The following is a 22,893-nucleotide window of genomic DNA, read 5'->3' on the forward strand; positions in this document are numbered from 1 at the left end:
AACGTGCAGGTGGACATCTACCTGCAAACAAATGCAGTTAGCCCCTACCTCATGCCACACACAAACATTAATCCAAAGTAGATGAAAGGTCTCAATGTAAGAGCTAAACTGATAAAACTCTTAGAATAGATGGGGCAGCTCTGCATGACCTCGGATTTGGCAATGGATTCTGAGCTATGACACCAAAAGCACATGCAATAAGACAAACAATGGAAAAACAGACTTCATCAAAATTAAAACTTTTGTGGCCACCACCGAGAGAATGAAAACACAGCCACAGGATGGGAGAAAACACCTGCAAATCATCCATTTGATGAGGTTCACAAAGGACTCTCCTAATTCAGTAACAACAGGGTAGGAGCCTGGGAAGTGGAGACTGCAGTGAGCCCTAATCTACTGCACTCCAGTCTGGGGATCCTGTCTCAAAAAGAAAAAAAAGACAGGCTAGGTGCAGTGGCTAACGCCTGGAATCTCAGCACTTTGAGAGGCCAAGGCGGGTGGATCACTTAAGTCAGGAGTTCAAGACCGGCCAACATGGTGAAACCCCGTCTCTACTAAAAATATAAAAATTAGCTGAGTGTGGTGGCACACGCCTGTAGTCCCAGCTACTTGGGAGGCTGAGGCAGAAGAATTGCTTGAACCCGGGAGGCAGTGGTTGCACTGAGCCGAGATCGCGCCACTGCACTCCAGCGTGGGGGACAAAGTGAGACTCTGTCTCAAAAAAAAAAAAAAAAAAAAAAAAGATAAATACCCCAGTTTAAAAATGGGCAAAATATCTGAAGAGACACATCTCCAAAGAAGATATGCAGATGGCCAATCTACATTAAAAGACGCTCATGATCATTAGCCATAGGAGAAATGCAAATCGAAAAATCAAAACCACAAGAGACACCATCTCAAACCCACTGGAGGTAAAAACCATAATAACAAGTGTTGTTAAGGATGTGGAGAAACTAGAACCTTTATACACCGCTGGTGGGAAGTGGGAACATTAAGTGGTGTGGCCACTGTGGAAGGGTTTGGTGGTTCCTCAAAAAGTCAAACATACCGGCCAGGCGCAGTGGCTCACGCCTGTAATCCCAGCACTTTGGGAGGCCGAGGTGGGCAGATCACCTGAGGTCAGGAGTTCAAGACCAGCCTTACCAACATGGTGAAACCCCGTCTCTACTAAAAATACAAAATTAGTCAGGTATGGTGGCGCATGCCTGTAGTCCCAGCTACTTGGGAGGCTGAGGCAGGAGAATCGCTTGAACCCAGGAGGCGGAGGTTGCGGTGAGCTGAGATTGCGCCATTGCACTCCAGCCTGGGCAACAAAAGCGAAACTCCACCTCAAAAAAAAAAAAAAAAAAAGTTAAACATACAAAAATTAGCTGGGTGTGGTGGCAAACACGTGTAGTCCCTGCTATTTGGGAGGCTGAGGCATGGGAATCACTTGGATCCGGGAAGCAGAGGTTGCAGTGAGCCAAGATCATGCCACTGCACTCCAATCTATGCGACAGTGAGGATTTGTCTGAAAAAGAAAGTTAAACAGGCTGGGTGTGGTGGCTGTAATCTCGGCACTTTGGGAAGCTGAGGTGGGAGGATCACTTCAGCCTGGGAGTTGGAAGTTGCAGTGAGCCGTGATTGTACCTTCGCACTCCAGCCTAAGTACCAACCTTTCTCAAAAATAATTAAAAAAAAAACAACACAGAGTTACCACCTGAGCCAGCAATTCCACAACTAGGTATATATACCCAAGAGAAACGAAAACATCTTCATACAGAAATCTGCACACAAATGTTCATGGCAGCATGATTCATAATAGCCAAACAGTGGCAACAGAGCAAATGTCCTTCAACTGATGCATGAATAAGCAAAATGTGGCCCATTCCTACATGGGAATATTGTTCAGCAGTAACAGGAATGCAGCCCTAACCCAAGCTATGGTGTGGATGAACCTGGGGCATGTTGATGTGAGTGAAGGACCACTTGCATGACTCCACGTATTTCAATCGTCTGGAGCAGGTGAATCTCACAGGACACAAAGCCGGCCCGCAGTGCCCGGGGCTGGGGAGGGGCTGCTGCTGGGAGTAGGGCTTCTCTGTGGGAGGCGGATGGTGGCAGCAGCTGCACAACTCTGACTGTTCTAAGAGCCACTGGATTGTGCACCTTAGAGGGTGAGCTTTGTGGCATGTGAATTATATTAAAAAAAGGGAGTCTGGCAGGTGAGGGGCAGCTGGGCTGGGCTCTCACTGGGAAGGCCCCATCGGGCTGCCCTCAGCCAAGAGGTCCCAAGAGGCAGGCAGGTATCTGGGAACATGTGGAGGGTGCAGAGGCTGAACGGGGCCACCAGGGTCCACGATGGCCACGGCAATGCTGAGCCTCCAGCTGCCACAGCTGGCCCCGAGCAGACCCTCTTGGTGGGTCCAGTGGAACCACTCCCCAAGGCATGCAGCCCCCAGCACAGCTCCTGGCTGTACAGCCTCTGCCAGGGGCGCCTGGTGTCCCTCCCGCCTCGCCGCCGTCTTCCCATCACCTCTCCCTGATCTGCTCTTTGTTCCCAGATGGCGTCCTCTTTGCCACGCTGCTCTCTTTCTATCCTTATCGCTCTGCCAGGCGGCAGGTGTGGCCAGCCCCACGCCAATCACCACAGACACCCGCAGAGGACGCCCAGACCAAGCAGCAGACACCAAATCCCCTCCTCACCCAACAGGCTGCTCACAACTGCACACGACACACAAAGGAGACAGCGGCCCAGCAGCAAACTCACATGACCGGAACCCAGCGGGCCCTCGTGGCAGAGGGGACGGCTGAGGCCTCGCCACCCCGGCACTCTCCACCACCCCTCAGTGGGCAGAGGGGGACGGCTGAGGCCTCGCCACCCCGGCACTCTCCACCACCCCTCAGTGGGCAGAGGGGGACGGCTGAGGCCTCGCCACCCTGGCACTCTCCACCACCCCTCAGTGGGCAGAGGGGGACGGCTGAGGCCTCGCCACCCCGGCACTCTCCACCACCCCTCAGTGGGCAGAGGGGGACGGCTGAGGCCTCGCCACCCCGGTGCTGTCCACCACCCCTCAGTGGGCAGAGGGGGACGGCTGAGGCCTCGCCACCCCGGCACTCTCCACCACCCCTCAGTGCTCCGCCACTGCTTCTGTCTGGCCTCAAGACTTTGTTCCTGACAAGTGACTCAAAGGTTAGGCCCTTCCACTCCCTCCTGGTCTCCTAAATCAAGGCCTAGCACTGAAGGGCATTCACTCGTGGGGTGAATCCAGACTGGCCATGAGGGCCGCACAGAGGGGGTGCTGCGCGGGGGCAGGGGAAGCCCTGCAACGGTGAGCACATGGGGAGGCATGGCCTCTCGGGCCTCCTGCACACAGCCAGGGGCTGCTCTTTACCAGGCAAGCATCCAGTGCTGCAGGCCCCGGGTGGCGCGCACTGCCGGGGTCCTCGGCAAAGATAAGAAACGGCACACAGACAGAGGACCCACTGGTGCCGCAGGACCTGGCACATGCTGCAGGAGCGGCCACCATGATAGACTGTCCTTCAGACCCGCAAGGGTACCACATCCCTAAGCACCAGAGGGTGCAGGCTCTGCCGGCCAGCCCCACCTTCCCAACTCTCCCTCCAGGCCCAGGGCATGTGTCCAGGCACATCGTGCTGTCCTGAGGCCACCAGGAGGGCAAGGCAGGTCTAACACCATAAGATGGAGTCCCAACAGCAGAGGCCATGGCTTCTCACACCAGATGTAGTGAGGGAGGGGCCGTGGGAACTCCCTCTGGGACTTGACATCCCTGGTTCACCTGTGCCCAAGGAGACGGAGGAGGGACCTGGCTGACTGCCTGTGGAGCCTGGGAGGAGGGCGACTGAACCCTAGCAGCCTTAGGGCTGTAACGAGGGCTCACAACAGCAAGGAGAATCCAGCAGGAGACACATTTGCTCCGTGAGGACGAGGGGAGGCAACTCCACCCGATGCAGCAACCACCTCATCAAATCCCAGGACACTCGCCACCAGCAGCCACACCGCCCTACACCTCCAGTCCAAAGCCCAGCGTCTTCTCTGGGTGGGGCCGACTGGTCCTGTCTCCATCTAGAAGAGCACGTGGAGGGAGGGCGGAGGCATCTTTGAATCAAAGGACTGCAGCTGGGGAGGGAACTCAGGACACAGGCGGCGAGCTGCCAGGAAGCCGAGGAAGCCACGTGCACAGGCTGGAACCCCAGCAGACTGAGGCGTGGACAGAGAGCCCCTCGCTGCCCCTCGCAGATCTACGCGACGCCCTTGAGGATGGGGGCAGGGGGCGGGGGGTGGGGGGAACCCAGGATCAGGGAGGCCAGACTCTAACCAATGGGGCCGGGATTGCTGACTTGGGTTGATATGAAAAACAGTCTGATCAAATGGGAAAGGCAAAACTTTAAGACTTTTAGAAGAAAATACATGAAGAATTTCAGGAGCTCAGTTAGGAAAGGGCTTCCTGAGTAAGACACAAAACCACAGAGAAAAGGCAGGTGGACAGAGAACGCTGGAGCTCTGCACATTGGCTCATCAAAAGCCACCAGCACTGACACAAAGGCGCGAGCACAGACGGAGACCGTAATCCAGGCTCAGTAAACATGCAACTGTACCCGGAACAGACAGGGACGCGTCCACACCACAAAGGCTAAGAAAGATGATTAAATGGAAGAAAAGGCCGGAGGAGATTCCCAGAGGTGGAAACCTGAGGGCTAAGAACACACGGAGATGCTCAAACCTACCAGGCAGGAAGCCACGCAGACCCACCCGCCAGCAGGGAAGGAGAGTCCGGCCAGAGTAGGAGCTCCGTGGTGGGGAAGAAGCAGCCTGGGGAAGTCCAGAGGGCACCCAGCATGGCCTCGAAGGCTGGACATCTGCAGGGCCCTTTCCGTGTTGCGTGTAAAAGGGAAACTCGGAACCCAGCCGTGGGCCTTTCCGCGTTGCGTGTAGAGGGGAAATTTGGAACCCAGCCGTGGGCCCTTTCAGGGGAAACTCGGAACCCAGCCGTGGGCCTTTCCGTGTTGCGTGTAAAGGGCAAACTCGGAACCCAGGCTTGGGTGTCAGTGGAGGGATACTAAGGTGCCACATGAGGACACATGAGCCCCAGGAAGGCTGGGAAGGAGCAGAAGAGACTCTCGATGAGGCAGGTGTGGCTGGGCACAGGACAGGAGGCCAGCAGTACCAGACAGATGGGCAGAAGCAGCCCCAGCTCCTTACAGAGCCCGGGGCATGAGAGAAGGCACGGTGCCCCTCACAGAGCACAGGCAGCCTCAGCCTCTACCAAATGGCACAGGGACAGCCGGATGCATATGGAAAACAAACAGGTCAGACCACCCCTCACACCACACACAAGAACCAACTCTAAGCGGATCTGAGACCCAAAGGCAAAAACAAAAGTATGTCAGCCCGTGAGCAGCTGCCACGTGCTCTTTCCTCAGTCGCCTGGATGGAGGTGACTAAAACACAGAGGCACTGAAGAAAGGATGGCCAACCTGACTACACAAAAATTCAAAACCTTTCACATGCAAAAGCCCTACAAATAAAACAGATTTTGGCTTTTTAGACACATTTAGTGGAACATTTACAATAAGAGCTCACGTCTTTAATATATAAATTTGAGCATGAAAAGATAAAAAATACTATAGAAAAAGGGCAAAAGATAAGAGCATGCAATTCACAAAGTGAACAATAATACACGGAGAGTAACTACTTCAGCGATCATCAGAGCCCCAAAGCCCAGGCTGCACGGAGACCCCAGGCACCTGCCCACGCATCTGACAGCAGGCAGCTGTTGACAGCCCCGATGGCCCAGGCTGCACGGAGACCCCAGGCACCCGTCCACGCATCTGACAGCAGGCAGCAGTTGACGGCCCCGATGGCCCGGGGTTGGTGCTGCTCACAGAAGCCCCAAGGACAGCACATCCAAAGGCATCCTTGGACCTAGCAGTCCCTCGTCAGAAATTCACCTGCAGATGCACCTCCCAAAACTCAGAATTATACAAGCAGACTGCAGCAGTCCTTGTAATTGCAGAATATGTGAAATTACCCACATGGCCAACACAAGACTGAGGCACACACACAATAGAGGCCTAGGAAGCTTTGAAAAAGGAGGACGACAATCTCGATGGTCTGGGAGGCAGTGATGTCCAGCGGATGTTTTAAGTGGAAAAAGCAAATTGTGCAAAGAACACATAAATCATGAAACCATTAGTGTAAGAATGAAGAGGAAATAAGAAAACATACTAACATCTGTTTATTCTTCACAATAGACACCCAGGAGATAAACAGAAAAGATGAGTTTCTGCCTGCAGCAGGTAGGCAGGTGCAGAAAGGACGTGGGGAAGAGGCCTGGCTGAATGTGCCTGCTTATGGTTGGGGCTTTGGGAGCGTGTGAATGGTCTATATCTTTAAAAGACAAAATTATATCAAGAAGAATAAAAAGGGGACAAAAAAATCTCTAACTGAAAGTAATGAACCAACGGATGCCAGAACCATAATGAAGAAAAGAGAAAGAGCTAATCTAAACAACTTACGAACACAGGATGAGCCAGTGTCGCATTCCTGGGAGACACGTGCACATGAGGGAATGCAAATGAACCCTGACTTTTTTTAGTGCATATATTTTTGTAGTGGAATGGGTGAAGCAATTCTGAACCAATTTTAGACGAATTATCAGATGAGCAAGTGAGTAAACACACTGGTGTTCTTGGGAGCCAGGAAAGAAGAGATGTGACGGAAGAGGGGACCACAGAGCAACTCTCTGTGGGAGGGACGGGACTGGGGCACCGTGTGCGCTCAGCATTTCTAGGAGGCGTGTGTGCGCGTAGAGGTGTGCGTGCATGCTCGTGTACCTGTGTGCGTGGAGGCGTGCGTGTGAGCTCATATACCTACCTGCGTGTGCGTGGAGGCGTGTGTGCACACTTGTGTACCTACCTGCGTGTGTGTGTGGGGGGGGGGCGTGTGTGTGCGCTCCTGTACCTACCTGCGTGTGCGTGTGCATGGAGGCGTGCGTGTGAGCTCATGTACCTACCTGCGTGTGCATGTGCGTGGAGGCATTCATGTGAGTTCCTGTACCTACCTGCATGTGCGTGTGCGTGGAGGCGTGCGTGCGAGCTCATGGACCTACCTGCGTGTGCATGTGCATGGAGGCGTGCGTGTGAGCTCATGTACCTACCTGCGTGTGCATGGAGGCGTGCGTGCACACTTGTGTACCCACCTGCGTGTGCGTGTGCATGAAGGCGTGCGTGCACACTTGTGTACCTACCTGTGTGTGCGTGTGCGTGGAGGCGTGCGTGCGCACTTGTGTACCTACCTGTGTGTGCGTGTGCGTGGAGGCGTGCGTGCGCACTTGTGTACCTACCTGTGTGCGTGGAGGCGTGCGTGCGCACTTGTGTACCTACCTGTGTGTGCGTGTGCGTGGAGGCCGTGCGTGCGCACTTGTGTACCTACCTGCATGTGCATGTCTGTGGGGGCATGTGTGCGAGCTCGTGTACCCACTTGCGTGTGCATGGAGGCATGTGTGCCAGCTCGTGTACCCACTTGTGTGTGCGTGTGCACGGAGGCGTGTGTGCGCACTTGTGTACCCACCTGCGTGTGCGTGTGCACGGAGGCGTGCGTGCCAGCTCGTGTACCCACCTGTGTGTGCATGTGCACGGAGGTGTGCGTGCACACTTGTTTACCCACCTGCGTGTGCGTGTGCGTGGAGGCGTGTGTGCGCACTTGTGTACCCACCTGCGTGTGTGTGTGTGTGGAGGCGTGCATGCCAGCTCGTGTACCCACCTGCATGTGCGTGTGCGTGGAGGCGTGTGCGCACTTGTGTACCCACCTGCGTGTGTGTGTGTGTGGAGGCGTGCATGCCAGCTCGTGTACCCACCTGCATGTGCGTGTGCGTGGAGGCGTGTGCGCACTTGTGTACCCACCTGCGTGTGCGTGTGCGTGGAGGTGTGCGTGTGCACTTGTGTACCTGAGTGTGCGTGTTTGTGGAGGCGTGCGTGTGCACCTGTGTACCTACCTGTGTGTGCGTGTGCGTGGAGGCCATGCGTGCGCACTTGCGTACCTACCTGCATGTGCGTGGAGGCGTGCATGCACACTTGTGTACCTACCTGTGTGTGCATGGAGGCATGCGTGCACACTTGTTTACCCACCTGCGTGTGCATGTGTGTGGAGGCGTGCATGCCAGCTCGTGTACCCACCTGCATGTGCGTGTGCGTGGAGGCGTGTGCGCACTTGTGTACCCACCTGCGTGTGGGTGTGCGTGGAGGTGTGCATGTGCACTTGTGTACCTACCTGAGTGTGCGTGTTTGTGGAGGGGTGCGTGTGCACCTGTGTACCTACCTGTGTGTGCGTGTGCGTGGAGGCCATGCGTGCGCACTTGCGTACCTACCTGCATGTGCATGGAGGCGTGCGTGCACACTTGTGTACCTACCTGCGTGTGCATGGAGGCATGCGTGTGAGCTCGTGTACCTACCTGCGTGTGTGTGTGCGTGGAGGCGTGTGTGTGCGCTCGTGTACCTGTGTGTGCGTGGAGGCGTGCATGCATGCACGCTCGTGTACCTGTGTGCATGTGCGTGGAGGTGTGAGTGCGAGCTCATGTACCTACCTGTGTGTGCGTGTGCATGTGCGTGTACCTGCATGTGTGGAGGCATGTGTGCACGCTCGTGAACCTGTGTATGTATGTGTGTGCATGGAGGCGAGTGTGTGTGCTTGGGTACCTGTGTGTGTACATGTGCATACTCCTGCGTAATTTTCTAGTTCTGTGTGCTTAGCCAAAAAGCACACACCTGTAATCCCAGCACTTTGGGAGGCCGAGGCGGGCAGATCACGAGGTCAGGAGTTCGAGACCAGCCTGACCAACATGGTGAAACCCCATCTCTAGTAAAAATACAAAAAATTAGCTGGGCGTGGTGGTGCGCACCTGTAATCCCAGCTACTCAGGAGGCTGAGGCAGGAGAAATGCTTCAACCTGGGAGGCGGAGCTTGCAGTGAGCTGAGATCACGCCACTGCACTCCAGCCTGGGCGACAAAGCAAGACTCCATCCAAAAAAAGAAAAAAAAAAAAAAAAAAAAAAAAAGGCCAAAAAGCAAAAAGCAAATACACTGCAGTAGCACTGAATGTTCTAAGAACCCAGACCTTGTTCTCTAAGACCAGTATTCCCTAAAAGGAACCAGCACTCCCTAGACAAACAGCTGATTCCAAGGCTGAGCAGGGCAGCTGTGCCAGGAGGAAGCTAGCACTCGCAGGAATGAGGACGTCAGGGACACAGGATCCAGCGAGACGCTTAGGGGCCTATCTGGGCGCTTATGCACCAAGCCAGTGAAGAGCAAGCGCAACATCAACCCCGAAAAAACCCAATGGAGCTCACAGCCCACATCAGCGAACAAACAAATGAAGAACGAACCAAAGAATGAACAAGGAGACAGCAGGACTCCTGCTCAGGTCAAGGCCGAGTATGGATCGCAACTGTGGAAGGTGCACAGAGTCCCGGAAAGACCAACCACACAGGGAGACACAAAGCACCAGACACGGAGCCGGGCCCAGAGCGCCCAGAGGTGGCCGGGAGGCAGCAGCTGCACCTAGGGAGGTGCGGGCGAGGCCTCTGTCGGGGTCAGAGGTCATGTTGCCAGGTGAGGGGCGGATGGACAGCAGTGTCTGCAGATGCGGGGCCCGGGAGGACCCAACACCACCTGTGTGGCATCCTCCTGAAAAACTGTCAGACAAACCCAAACCGAGGAACTCTCTATTTTACTTTATTTACTGTGACACGGGGGTCTCACTCTGTCGCTCAGGCCAGAGTGCAATGGTGTGATCTCAGCTCACTGCAGCCTAAACCTCTCGGGCTCAAGGGATCTCCTCACCTCAGCCTCCCGAGTAGCTGAGACCATAGGCATCTGCCACCACATCCGGCTAATTTTTGTATTTTTTGTAGAGATGGGGTTTCAATACGTTGCCCAGGCTGGGATGATCTGTTTTAAATAGGATGACTATTACCTTAAAAATATCAATGTGACAAAAAGCAGAGAAAAGCTGTGGAATTCTTCCAGATTAAAAAAGGCCAAGGAGAGAGAAGCAGTCAGGGGCAGAGCTGACCTGGAGGCACGGGACGCTGGCTGAGACGGGACAGGGCCAGATTTACTTGTGGTAACAAGTGTCCCGGACTACCTGGAAGACGTCCTGAGGGAGCTCACGCTCTCACTCTGCGACCCCCAAAAGCATTCAGAGGCGACAGGAGGAAGTGTCCTGGGCTACCTGGAAGACGTCCTGAGGGAGCTCACGCTCTCACACCGCGACCTCCAAAAGCATTCAGAGGCGACAGGAGCAATGCTAACCACAGGGTCTCTGGGCAAGGGCACTCGAGCGCTCATGGGGCTGTTCTTATTCTTGTAACTTTTCTGGAAGCATGAAATTATTTCCAAATAAAAGCCTAGAAATCAGGGCAGAGCAGTGGCTCACGTCTGTGATCCTGGCACTGCGGGAGGCCTTGGCCTCCCAAAAGGATCACTTGAGCCCAGGAGTTTGAGACCAGCCTGAGCAACAGACCTCATCTTTACAAAAAATTAAAAATCAGCTAGATGTGGTGGCGCGCGCCTGCAGTCCCAGCTACTCGGGAGGTGAGGTGGGAGGACTGCTTTAGCCTAGCAATTCAAGGCCGCAGTGAGCTATGATCGCGCCACTGCACTCCAGCCTGGACAACAGAGTGAGACCCTGTCTCCTCAATAAATAAATCAATGAATAAATTAGAAAGTCAAAAATTAGAAAGATAAAAACAACGAATCATGGCGACCCGCATCTGCAGGACTGCGGGCCAGAGCCCTGAGGGCTGTGCTGTGCACAGGTGGCATCGGCCATCCAGGCCTTGGGAAGAGCCAGCGACTCCACGGAGAGTCTTGCAAGCACACTGCTTTCTCTACAGGAACAAAGCTGTTCCACCCACTCCTGAGGCCCGGGCAGCTCCGCAGGTTGGTCGGCTCCTTACCGAGTGCTCGACCCTGGAATCCTTGACTCTGGCAGGTCGACATTATGGCTCCTGCACTCGTAGTCCTGTGTCTGGGACATCTCTGTCTGCTTCCTCGCCCAAGTGGACAGACGTCAGGGCATCATCGGGACAACACCAGCATCAGACGGGAAGGTGCTACACTGCAAGAGGGGAGAAGCAACAGTGCTGATCTGGAAAACGCCTCACCACACCAACCACCCAGCCAAGCCCATCGCCGCAGAGTGGCCGGACAGAATGAAGATGGACTCCACGGCACCCGTGAGCCGCCCCCGGGCAGCCAACCCCACTCCTCAGTGCTCCTGAAGCCTGGCCCTGCGTTGCAGCAAAGCCTGGCCAGCCCCACACGCAGCAGGGAGACTGTGCCCACCAGCCAGGATCCAGCCCATGCCAGTCTGAGACACCACCCCCAATGCATGCTGGGCCGGCGAAGGCACAAGCCAAGCATGGCGGGACCGTGGGACCGCAGGACTGGAGGACTGGGAGGAGGGTGAACAGGAGGACACAGGACCTGCTCCGCCCTCACTCTCAGCCCCACATCTGAGACTCAGTGTCCCCAGCTGTCCACACACAGGCGACACTCGCCAGGAGTCACTGGGGAAGGACGCGGGACCACACGCGTACAGCATGCACAGCCGTAGCACAAGGGCGCTCAGGAGCAATCCATGTTCACACGGACCACCTGACTTCTGACAACAATGCTGTGTTCACCAGGTATACAGTCCGTCCTTGAAAAACACGGGTCTGAGCCAGGAGGGTCACATATACATGGATTTTCTTCCTCCTCTGCCTCCCCTGAGACAGCACAACCAACCCCCTTCCTCTTCCTTCTCCTCAGCCTACTCTATGTGAAGGTGACAAGGATGAAGATCTGCAGGATGATCCACTTCCACGTAATGACAGTAAATATGTTCTCTTCTTTATTATTTCTTACTACCATTTTCTTTTGTGACTTTATAGGAAGCGCACAGTAGATATTACAATAGCATACAAAATGCATGTGAATTGACTGTTGTTATCTGAAGGCTTCCCATCAACAGCAGGCTGTTTGTAGTTAAGAGGAGGAGAAGGAGGAGGCGGCGGTGACGGAGGAGGAGGAAAGTAAGACATGGGTTTTTGACCACGTGGTGGGGGTCAGTGCCCGTAAACCCTGAGTTGTTCAAGGGTCAAGTGTGAAAAAAATGAACCTTGACCTCTACCTCATCCAATCTCGTACGTAAAACTTAATTCTAGATGCATTGTAGGTCTAAATGTTAAAAGTAAAATAATAAAGCTTTTGGAAAGAAATGTAAGAGAAAATCTTTGTGGCCTTACAGTAGGCACAAATATCTTAATTGGACAAACACAAAAAACAATGCACAAAAGAAAAATTAACAAATTGGACTATGGTAAAATTCAGAACATCTGTTTATCAAGAAACTATTAAGTAAAAAAAAAAAAAAGCACATCCTAAGTGGGAGATATTTGCTACAGAGAACATGTGTAATGTGTGTGTGTAATCTGACAAAGGGCCACATCAGACATATTAAAAACTCCTATCAATAAGTAAGGAAATCAGCCGAGTGTGGTGGAGCGTGGCTATGGTCCCAGCTACACGGGAGGAAGAGGGGAGGATCCCGCCACTGCACTCCAGCCTGGGCGACAGAGCGAGACCTTGTCTCAAAAAAAAAAAAAAAAAAGCCAGATACAGCTGGATGCACAGAGCACAGTTGCCTTTCCTGAGGTTGAAGGTCAGGCAAAAGCAGCCTCTGCTGTTAGTAATCAGAACCAATGGCCTCCGGCCTGGGTGGTGACGGGGAGGGACCCATGGCTGCACGGCTGCTCCTAGCCTTGGTGCGATTTCGCCTGCAGCACTGGCTCATAGAAGCCACAGGGCCTCACCTCACATGTGCCACCACACTCCGACAGTCTGCCGAACCATGGTGGGCACTGCTGTGGTGGGCACCTGTCTCCTTGCTCCCGGATGCCCCAGCTGGTATCAGTACAGCCCCCCCCACCCCCCGAGGAGAGGCCATTCCATAGATACTAACTGTGCTAATCCAAAGGGAAATAAAAAAGACTCAAGCACCAGAAGAGAGTACAGCCAGTGACGGGAAGGGACACTGCAGGCCAATCGGAAACTTTCTCCAAGTCCCAGACAGATTGTGGGGCCACAAATCCAACCTACACAATTCCCTCACAAGCGGGGGAACTACCTCCTTAGAGGAAACGCTCTTTCTGCCACTTAAATCTCCACACAACTATTTATTTTAATGCTTGGGACTGCTATGAATGCTATTTTTAAAAATGAAACTCAGGCTGGGCGCGGTGGCTCACGCCTATAATCCTAGCACTTTGGGAGGCCGAGGCAGGTGGATCATTTGAGGTCAGGGGTTCAAGACCAGCCTGGCCAACACAGCGAAACCCCATCTCTACTAAAAGTACAAAAATTAGCCAGGTGTGGCAGCATGTGCCTGTAATCCCAGCTACGTGGGAGGCTGAGGCAGGAGAATCACTTGAACCCAGGAGGCTGAGGTTGCAGTGAGCCGGGATCGCGCCACTGCACTCCAGCCTGGGCGACAGAGCAAGACTCTGTCTCAAAAAAAAAAAAAAAAAAAAAAAAGGAAAAAGAAAAAGAAACGAAACTCAAATATTTTTAATTTCTTGTTTGAGAGGAAACAGGTGACCTGCTTGTACAGCTTCAATCTTTTTGAAAAGTAAAGCAGCAGCATCAGTGAAGTTCTAAAAAGCTAAAAAGCATCCACAGCCTGAGAGCCACCTTGACCAACCCCTTCCCCTGTGCACCTGCTTTCCATCCTCAGTCCATCCTTCCATCACGGGTTCCAACATGCTCACCCACCTCCTCATCCTCTTAGACTCAACTCAGGCGTCACCTCTCAGGAAGCTTCCTCCCATCTGGGACCCCCAGATGCCATAGTGAGCCCAAGCGCACCGGGTCTGCAATCAGGCACTGTGAGTCCCCAAACTCTGCTTTTCATTGTTGAAGTTGTTTTAATTATTCCAGGTCCTTTGCATTTCTATATGAATTTCAGAATCAGCTTCTCGATTTCTACAAAATAGCCTGCTGGGATTCTGATTGCAGTTGTGTTGAACCTATGGATGAGTATGAGGAAAACCAACATCTCACCTACATTAAATCTTCTGATCTGTGAGCAAAACATCTCTCTCTATCTAGTTGGGTCTACTTTCTTTCAGCAACATTTTGTAGTTTTTAGTGTACAAATCTTGCACATATTAGTTAAATCACCCTAAGCATTTCATATTTATAATACTAACAAAATATAATTTCCAATTTTTTGTTGCTGATACAGAAAAAAATGTTATTTGTTTTTACAATTTGATCTTGTAATCTTGATAAACTCACTTATTAGTTCTAATTGCTTTTTTTCACAGATTTATTATGTTTTCTGCAGAGATGATCATGTCAACAGTGAATAAAAAGTTTTACTTCTTCCTTTCCAAACTAGATCTTTTTATTTATTTTTCTTGCATAATTGCACTGGGAAGAACCTGCAGTATTATTACTGAACACAATTAGTAAGAGTGAACATATGTGCCTTCCTCCTAATCTCAGGGAAAGCATCCAGTCTTTTACCATTAAGTATGATGTTGACTGTAACTTTTTCAGAATGTCTTTTGTAAGGTCAAGGAAGTTCCTTTGTATTTTTAGTTTGCCAAGTTATTTTTTAAACCAGGAATGGATGTTGGATTTTGTAAAATACTTTTACTGTATCTATTGAAATGATCACATGGTTTCTCTTTAGTTTGGTAATAGCTGGATTCCATCAATTAATCTTCTATTCTTAAACCAATTACATATTCCTTGTATAAATGCCAATTGGTCACGATGTATTGTCCTTTCTTTTTTTTTTCTTTTTTTTTTTTGAGACGGAGTCTCAGTCTGTTGCCCAGGCTGGAGGGCAGTGGCATGATCTCAGCTGACTGCAACCTCCACCTCCCAGGTTCAAGCGATTCTCCTGCCTCAGCCTCCCAAGTAGGTGGGATTACAGGCACCCGCCACCATGCCTGGCTAATTTTTTTTGTATATTTGATAGAGACGGGGTTTCATTATGTTGGCCAGGCTGGTCTTGAATTCCTGGCCTCATGATCCACCGCCTTGGCCTCCCAAAGTTGTTGGGATTACAGGCGTGAGCCACCGCGCCCGGCCATATTGTCCTTTTTATATATTCTCAAATGGGATTTGCTAAAATTTTGTTAAGAATTTTTACATCCGTATTCATATTCATTTTTGCATCTATTCTCTTGTAACATCTTTGGTTTTGCTATCAGAGTAATACCAGCATAACAAAATGAGAAGTATTCCCTCCTCTCAAATTCCTGGGAGAGTTTATATAGAATTGCTATTATTTCTTCCTTAAATGTGTGGCAGAGATTCCAGTGAAGCCAGATGGGCACGTAGTTTCTTTGTGGGAAGGTTTTCAATTACACATTGAATCTATTTAATAGATACAGAGCTGAGCAGGTTCTAAAAATTTCTTCTTATGTGAGTATGAGTGGTTTGTCTTTCAAGGAACTTGCCCATTTCATATAAAATTAATCACATTTGTTGGCATAAGTTATTATACCATACTATTCCTTTATATCCTCTTAAAAGCAACAGACTCTGTAGCTATGCCACATCTTTCATTTTTGACATTGATATAAAAATGTCTTGCTTTTCTTCACTTTTAAGCTAGAAGCTTATCGATTTTACTGATTGCCTCAAAAAGACAGCTTAATCGTTTTTTTTCTATTTTTCTGTTTTCATTAATTTCCACGTTGATCTTTGTTTCCTTTCTTTTGCATCCTTTAGACTTAATTTGCTTTCCTTTTTCTAATTTCCTAAGCTAGAAGCAGAGTTCAGTGATTTGTACATTAAAAAAAAAAATTTAGGGCCGGGCGTGGTGGCCCATGCCTGTAATCCCAGCACTTTGGGAGGCCGAGGTGGGTGGATCACGAGATCAGGAAATCGAGACCATCCTGGCCAATATGGTGAAACCCCGTCTCTACTAAAAATACAAAAAAATTAGCCGGGCGTGGTGGCAGGCGCCTGTAGTCCCAGCAACTCGAGAGGCTGAGGCAGGAGAATGGCGTGAACCTGGGAGGCAGAGCTTGCAGTGAGCTGAGATCGCGCCACTGCACTCCAGCCTGGGCGACAGTGAGAGACTCTGTCTCAAAAAAAAAAAAAAAAATTTAGGTATTTAGTGTTATAAAATACCCCTCTGAGTACAGCTTTCATGATATTCGACAAGTTTTGATATGCTGTATTTTCATTTTCATCCCGTTCAAAGAGTTTTTCTGTTTTTTTTTTTTTTTTTTTGAGATGGAGTCTCACTCTGTCACCCAGGCTGGAGTGCAGTGGTGGGATCTTGGCCTGCTGCAACCTCCACCTCCCAGGTTCAAGTGATTCTCCTGCCTCAACCTCCCCAGCAGCTGGGATTACAGGCATGTGCCACCACACCTGGCTAATTTTTTTGTATTTTTAGTAGAGATGGGGTTTCACCATGTTAGCCAGGCTGGTCTCAAACTCCTGAGATCAAGGGATCCTCCCACCTTTGCCTCCCAAAGTGCTGGGATTACAGGTGTGAGCCATCACGCCCAGCCTCAGAAAGCTTTCTAACCTCTCTTTTGATTTCTTCTTTGACTAATGGAACATATACTCAGTAACTAATCATCTTCCAGATATTTTTTATTGGTTTCTAATTATATTTTTCTCAGAGAACATAATTTATATGATTTGAATTTATTCAAGTTTATTGATGCTTTTTATGGTCCCCTAAAATGGTCTATCCTGGTAAATGTCCCGTGTGCACTGGAAAAGAATGTGCTGCCAGTGAAGTGCTGTATAAAGCCAATCGGGTCAGGCTGGTTGATGGTGCTGATACTAATTTCTGGTCTACTTGTTCTACCTGTCACTGAGAAACAGGTCATGAGCCCCAGCTACAACTGTGGGTTTGTCTACTTCTCTTTGCACTATCAGTTTTTGCTTCATGTATTTTATAGCTCTGTTATTAGGTGCATACACATTTATGGTGTCTTCTTGATGAATGAACTCTTTTATCATGAAGTATCTTTATCCTAGTAGTTTCCTTTGCTCTGAAATCAGTACATTTGATATTATAGCAACTCTGGATTGCTTTACATCAGAGTTAGAATTGTGTAATGTTTATCCTTCTTTTACTTACAACCTATTTATTTATTTAAATTTAAAGGGGTGGCAAGGCACAGTGGCTCATGCCTACAATCCCAGCACTTTGGGAGGCTGAAGCAGGAGGATCCCTTGAGGCCAGGAGTTCAAGACCAGCCTGGGCAACATAGTGAGACCCTGTCTCTACAAAAAAATTATCCAGACATGGTGGGGTGCACCTGTATTCCCAGCTACTCGGGAAGATGAGGCAGGAGAATTGCCTGAATCTGGGAGGCGGAGGTTGCAGTGGGCCGAGATTGCACCATTGTACTCCAACCTGGGTGATAAGAGCAAAACTCCATCTAAAAAAAAAAAAAAAAAAAGAGGATGAGGCCAGAGGATTCCTTGAACCCAAGAGGTCAAAGTTGCAGTGAGCCATGGCTGCACCACTGCACTCCAGCCAGGGCAATAGAGTGAGATCCTGCCTCAAAAAAAAAAAAAAAGGTTTATTTTAGCCCGCATATATGTGGGTATTGATTTTTTATGCAATCTGACCATCTTGCTGTGTGTTACCTGTTCTATCTGTTCTCTTTTCCTCCTTTCTGCCTTCTTTGGATTAAGTATTTTATGTGGGTCAACTTCACCTCCACTGTTGACTTATCAGCTGTAATTTGTTGCTTTGCTCTCTTAGTAAACGCTTTTGGGTTTATAACATACATCTTTAGTCATACTCTGCCTTCAAGTGCTATTCTACCACTTCAAACGTATGCATTCACCATTTTCTTCTCTCCTGGCCTTTTATTTTTGCCATTTTTGTCAAATATTTTATTTCTGTGTATGTTATAAATTCCTCTCTCTGTTACACAGTTAGTATTCTTAAACACTTACATTTTAAAGAGATTTAAATATCATGTATCTACCCATGTAGTTACCATTTCCAGTACTCTTCAATTTTCTGTATAGATCCAGACTTCCACATGGTCGTGTTTTCCTTCAGCCTAAAGCATCTGTAACATTTCTTTCAGTGAAGGTCTGCTGGGAATGAACTAGTTCAGCTGTTGTGTGTTTGGAAACATCTTTATGTCACCTTCACTTAAAAGATATTTAGGTATAGAATTCTTGGTGGACAGTTTTTTTTTTTTCCTTTAAGCATCTTAAACACACTACACCATTGTCTTCCCACTTGCATTGTTTCTCATGAGAAATCTGCTGTCATCTGTGTCTTTGTCTTTGTTCCTTCATACACAAAAGGCGTTGTTTTTTTTTTTTTTTTTTTTTTCTGGCTGCTTTTAAGATTTATCTCTTTGTAACTGGTTTTGAGTAACTTGATGATGATGTACCTTGTGTGATTTTCATTTCTTGTGCTCAGGGGTCATTAAGATGGTCAGATCATGTGACATGAATCCATTGGTCAACAAAGAAAAAAGAAAGAAAAGATGGTCAGACCTAGGCTGATAGTTTCCATCAAACTGGGAAGCTTTTCAGCTATCACATTCTCAAACAATTCTTCTGACCCTCCCTTCCCACTTAGGGACTCCAATCACACAATTGTTAGGCCTCTGAAAGTTGTCCCACAGCTCAATGATGCTCTTGTTTGTTTTAAAGTATTTTTCTTTTCCTTGTTTCAGTTTGGAGAGTGTCTACTGCTTTGTCTTTAAGTTCACTAATCTTCTGCAATCTCTGATCTACCATTAATCCCATCCAGCATATTTTGTACTTGGACATTTTCATTTTAATTCTAATTTGGATCTTTTAAAATACTTCCATGTCTCTACTTAATGTGTTCAGTCTTTCCTGTTGCTCTTTGAACATATGGAATACAGTTACAATAATTACTTTAATAACCTGTCTGCTAAACCTAACATCTATGTCAGTTTTGATGGATTTTTCACTCCAGTATGGGTTCTATTTTCCTGTTTCTTTCCATACCTGATAATCTTTGGTTGGATGCCAGACATTATGAATGTTACCTCTTGGAAAGCTGCATATTTTTTGTGTTCCTGTTACTATTCTTTTTTTTTTTTTTTTTTTTTTGAGATGGAGTCTTGCTCTGCTGCCCAGGCTGGAGTGCAATGGTATGATCTCAGCTCACTGCAGTCTCCGCCTCCCGGGTTCAAGTGATTCCCCTGCCTCAGCCTCCCAAGTAGCTGGGATTACAGGTGCATGCCACCACGCCCAGCTAATTTTTGTATTTTTAGTAGAGATGGGGTTTAACCATGTTGGCCAGGCTGGTCTTGAACTCCTGGCCTCAGGTGATCCACCCACCTTGGCCTCCACAAGTGCTGGGATTACAGGTGTGAGCCACCGTGCCCGGCCCGTTACTATTCTTGAGCTTTGTTTTGGATCCAGATACCTGGAAACTGAAAATGTTGACTCTTGCTTCTGAGATTGTCACACAGCAGCAGAGCAGCATTTATTCTAGGGCTAACTGTTCTCCACTGGGTACGCTACACATGCCCTGTGAGTTATGAGGTTTCTCAGTCAGCCTGCTGCAACAGGCACTCTTCTTAGTGTTCTGAGAGCTCTGAGTACTTACTGTTCCCTCTAATCCTTCCAGGTGACTTTTTCCCTGGTCTCTGGTAGTTTCCTCATATGAACGCAATGATCAGTATGTGCTGAAAAACTAAGAAGAATCCTCAGCCCATCCTTTCGTTCCCCATTTCACCCCTTACGAGTCTGGATCATGGGGGCAGAGGCTCACGCCTCTAATCCCAGCACTTTGGCAGACCAAGGTAGGAGGATTGCTTGAGCTCAGGAGATCGAGACCAGCTGGGCAAGATGGCAAAACCTCATCTCTACCAAAAAATACAATAATTAGCTGGGTGTGGTGGCACACGCCTGTGGTCCCAGCTACTTGAAAGGCTAAGGTGAGAGGATCTCTGACCCCAGAAGGTCGATGCTACAGTGAGCTATGACTGTGGCACTGCGCTCTAGCCTGGGCAACAAAGTGAGACCCCCTTCTCTAAAAATTAGAATAAAAATGAGAGTCTGTATCTTATAGAAAAGTGAAGCATGTGGGCCTTCTGCCTCATCTTGCCAGATGTCTGCCTATACTCAGCTCCCCTGAGCCACAACTCCATTCTTTTAAAATACTCATCAATGCTATCTCCAAAAAATCCATTCTTGTTAAACAAAAACCCAGCCTGCTGGAGACCTGATATGGCTGTCACTGCTTCCCGTCTGGCCGACACCCTCCTTTGCCATGGCTATTCCTTAGGCCCATTGTGGATTAAATCTTGTTCCCTATTTTTCATTCTCTTTGTTCACTGCAGTGAGTTTCAAGAAGGGAAGCAGAATAAATGAGTCTTTACTCAGCTGTCATTTCCAGAAGGCCCAAGTTCCATTCTCAATGCTGTTTTTAGTTTTCCCAGTTCTGAACAATGAACCCAGTCTCATGCTCTGAAAGCTCGGCTGTGAGCTGGAGACACAAGGCCCCATTCTCCCCGCCCAGTGCCTGCGCCAGGCTGGGCAAAGACACGACCCCAGTGAGCAGGCATGTCCGGCATTTGCCGCCCCTTCAGCAGCTGTGCTCACCAAGGCTGCCTGCTCCAGGACAGGCCAGGTTGAGGGGTTTAGGTCTGTGACCCCGCCCATCAGCAAGCCATGGAATGGACTTGGGAGGTCAGGGCCGGCTTCTTCACCTTTCTGGGAGGGGGAAAGCAGGGGGTCAGGCATAGCCCACACGGAAAGGACGGTGCTGGTTGGAGCCACCTGGATGCACAGAAAAAGAATTTCTTACTGTGGTGTGGCCGCTGCAACGCTTGCAAAGCCACTGCTTGGCCCTAGGGCTGGCGTTACACCTGGCTCCGTCTGCGTGACAAGTTCCTGAGATGGGCAGTCTGGAGCGGCCTCTGTGCCTTCAGGACACATGGACCTGCCTGGCAGCACAGCCCCTTCCTGGATCCTCTGTGTCCATGGTCAAAAGAGAGACCTGGTCTGTGACCTGGGACAGGCCCCCCACAAAAGGGTCCTGGCTTGTTCACAAATTCTGAATGAGTGTCGCTGTGGGTTGCCCCGGCTTTAAGAGAGAAACGAGAAAATTCATGGAAGGGCTTTGTAAATGCAGGAAACAGAGGCTCAGGCACTACAAGGGTCAGACCCCTCCTCGGAGCCTGCTTGTGTCCTAGGAGGCCGTCTGGTCAAAGGGTGCTCAGCTACTCCTTTGATCCCCTCCAAGCTGAGCCCCCCAAGCCAACCTCCAGGGTAAGAGATGAGGCTGAGCCTTTGTTGCTGACTCTGAGCCACTGCCTCACCCCAGGCCGCCCTGGGCAGCAGCCAGGAGGTGGGGAGGGCAGGGAGGGCCCAAGGGCCACAGGGGCAGCATCCAGGGGAGGCACAGTGGCCTCAGGCAGCAGGACGGGTGCAGGGGGACCTGGGTCCCACGAAGGAGGGCGAGCGCCAGTGGCATCCTGTGGTGCAGGGTATTTTTCTTATACTCAAACCTCTTTACAAAATGATTGTTTAAAATCCAGTAAATAAAAATGTCTTCTGCTCACTACCATATATGCGCAATGCCCAGTGAATCAATTTTGCCCAATGCATCAACAAACACTATTTTAAAACAAAATAATGCTGGGCGCGGTGGCTCACACCTGGAATTGCAGCACTTTGGGAGTCCAAGGCAGGAGAATCACTTGAGGTCAGGAGTTTGAGACCAGCCTGGCCAACATTTTTAGTCTCTACTAAAAATACAAAAATTAACTGGGCATGATGGCGCATGGCCTGTAGTCCCAGCTACTCGGGAGGCTGAGGCAGGAGAATCACTTGAACTAGGGAGGCGGAGGTTACAGTGAGCAGAGATTGTGCCATTGCACTCTAGCCTGGGCGACAGAGCGAGACTGTGTAAAAAAAAAAACAACAAAAACAAAACAAAACAAAACAAAAAACAATTGGGTGATTTCAGAAGTCCTTCTGAATAAAGGTGATGGCACGAGGGCCTGGCACCTCATGTCTCAAAGGGCTTCTCACCTGTCACTGGCTTTGGCAGGCGGGGCAAGCGGCGCAGCACCAGCAAGAGCCAGGAGACCCGAGCACCCAGCGCCGCAAACCAGGAGACCCGAGCACCCAGCGCCGCAAACCAGGAGACCCGAGCACCCAGCGCCGCAAACCAGGAGACCCGAGCACCCAGCGCTGCAAACCAGGAGACTTGAGCACTCAGCGCCGCAAACCAGGAGACCCCCAGCTCGGCTGGGCCTCCTGGGAACACAGCCTACAGGATGAGAGCCCAGCCTTGGCCCCAGGAGATAAGAAACTGAAAAGACAAAAAAAAGGCTGGAGCAGGTGAACTCTGCCAGCGGGTGAACTCAGACCCGCTCTGGTCTGGTTTTGTGATCTAAAGTGAGGTTTTTGTTCTTTTAATCATGGAATCTGGCCTCTCACCTGGCTTTGTTGGTTGCCTTTCTGTACAGTTTTATGTTTTGCTTTCGTCTTCTGCATTGATTTAAAAAATTCTATTTGTTTTTCCTCTCCCTTTTTTGAGGCAGGGTCTTGCTCTGTCGCCCAGTCTGAACTGCAGTGGTGCAATCAGGGGTCACTGTAGCCTCAAATCCCGGGCTCAAATGATGCTCCGGCCTCAGTCTCCTGAGAAGCCGGGACCACAGGTGCAAGCCACCAGGCCCAGCTAATTTTTCTATTTTTTCTAGAGATGGGGTCTCTCTATGCTGCCCAGGCTGGCCTTGAACTTCTTGGCTCAAGGGATCTGCCTGCCTTGGCCTCCCAAAGTGCTGGGATTCCAGGTGTGAGCCACCACACCTGGCCTAAAATTCTATTTTCAATGGAATAGAATATTT

The 22,893-nt window shown here is 50.0% G+C and overlaps 1 protein-coding gene across 10 annotated transcripts in view; it reads right to left on the reverse strand.

Moving 5' to 3' along the window:
• Positions 1 to 22,893, reverse strand: part of ARHGAP39 (Rho GTPase activating protein 39) — a 154,400-nt gene that overhangs the window by 64,369 nt on the left and 67,138 nt on the right. For 7 of the 10 annotated variants that reach the window (XR_008509438.1, XM_024251610.3, XM_024251609.3 and 4 more), the window contains exon 2: positions 10,960 to 11,120. The exons of 1 other annotated variant lie outside the window; for it this stretch is intronic. Coding sequence is in view for 7 of the 9 variants with exons in the window: in XM_024251610.3 (XP_024107378.1) it covers positions 10,960 to 11,039 (80 nt within the window). In the remaining 2 variants the exon portion in view is untranslated. Of the gene's footprint in view, positions 1 to 10,959; positions 11,121 to 18,444; positions 21,529 to 22,893 lie in introns of those variants that run through there. 2 more of the 10 variants (XM_054519295.2, XM_054519298.2) reach the window with 2 other exon arrangements.

Source organism: Pongo abelii, chromosome 7 (assembly GCF_028885655.2).
Source record: "Pongo abelii isolate AG06213 chromosome 7, NHGRI_mPonAbe1-v2.0_pri, whole genome shotgun sequence".
NCBI classification, from domain to species: Eukaryota; Metazoa; Chordata; class Mammalia; order Primates; family Hominidae; genus Pongo; species Pongo abelii.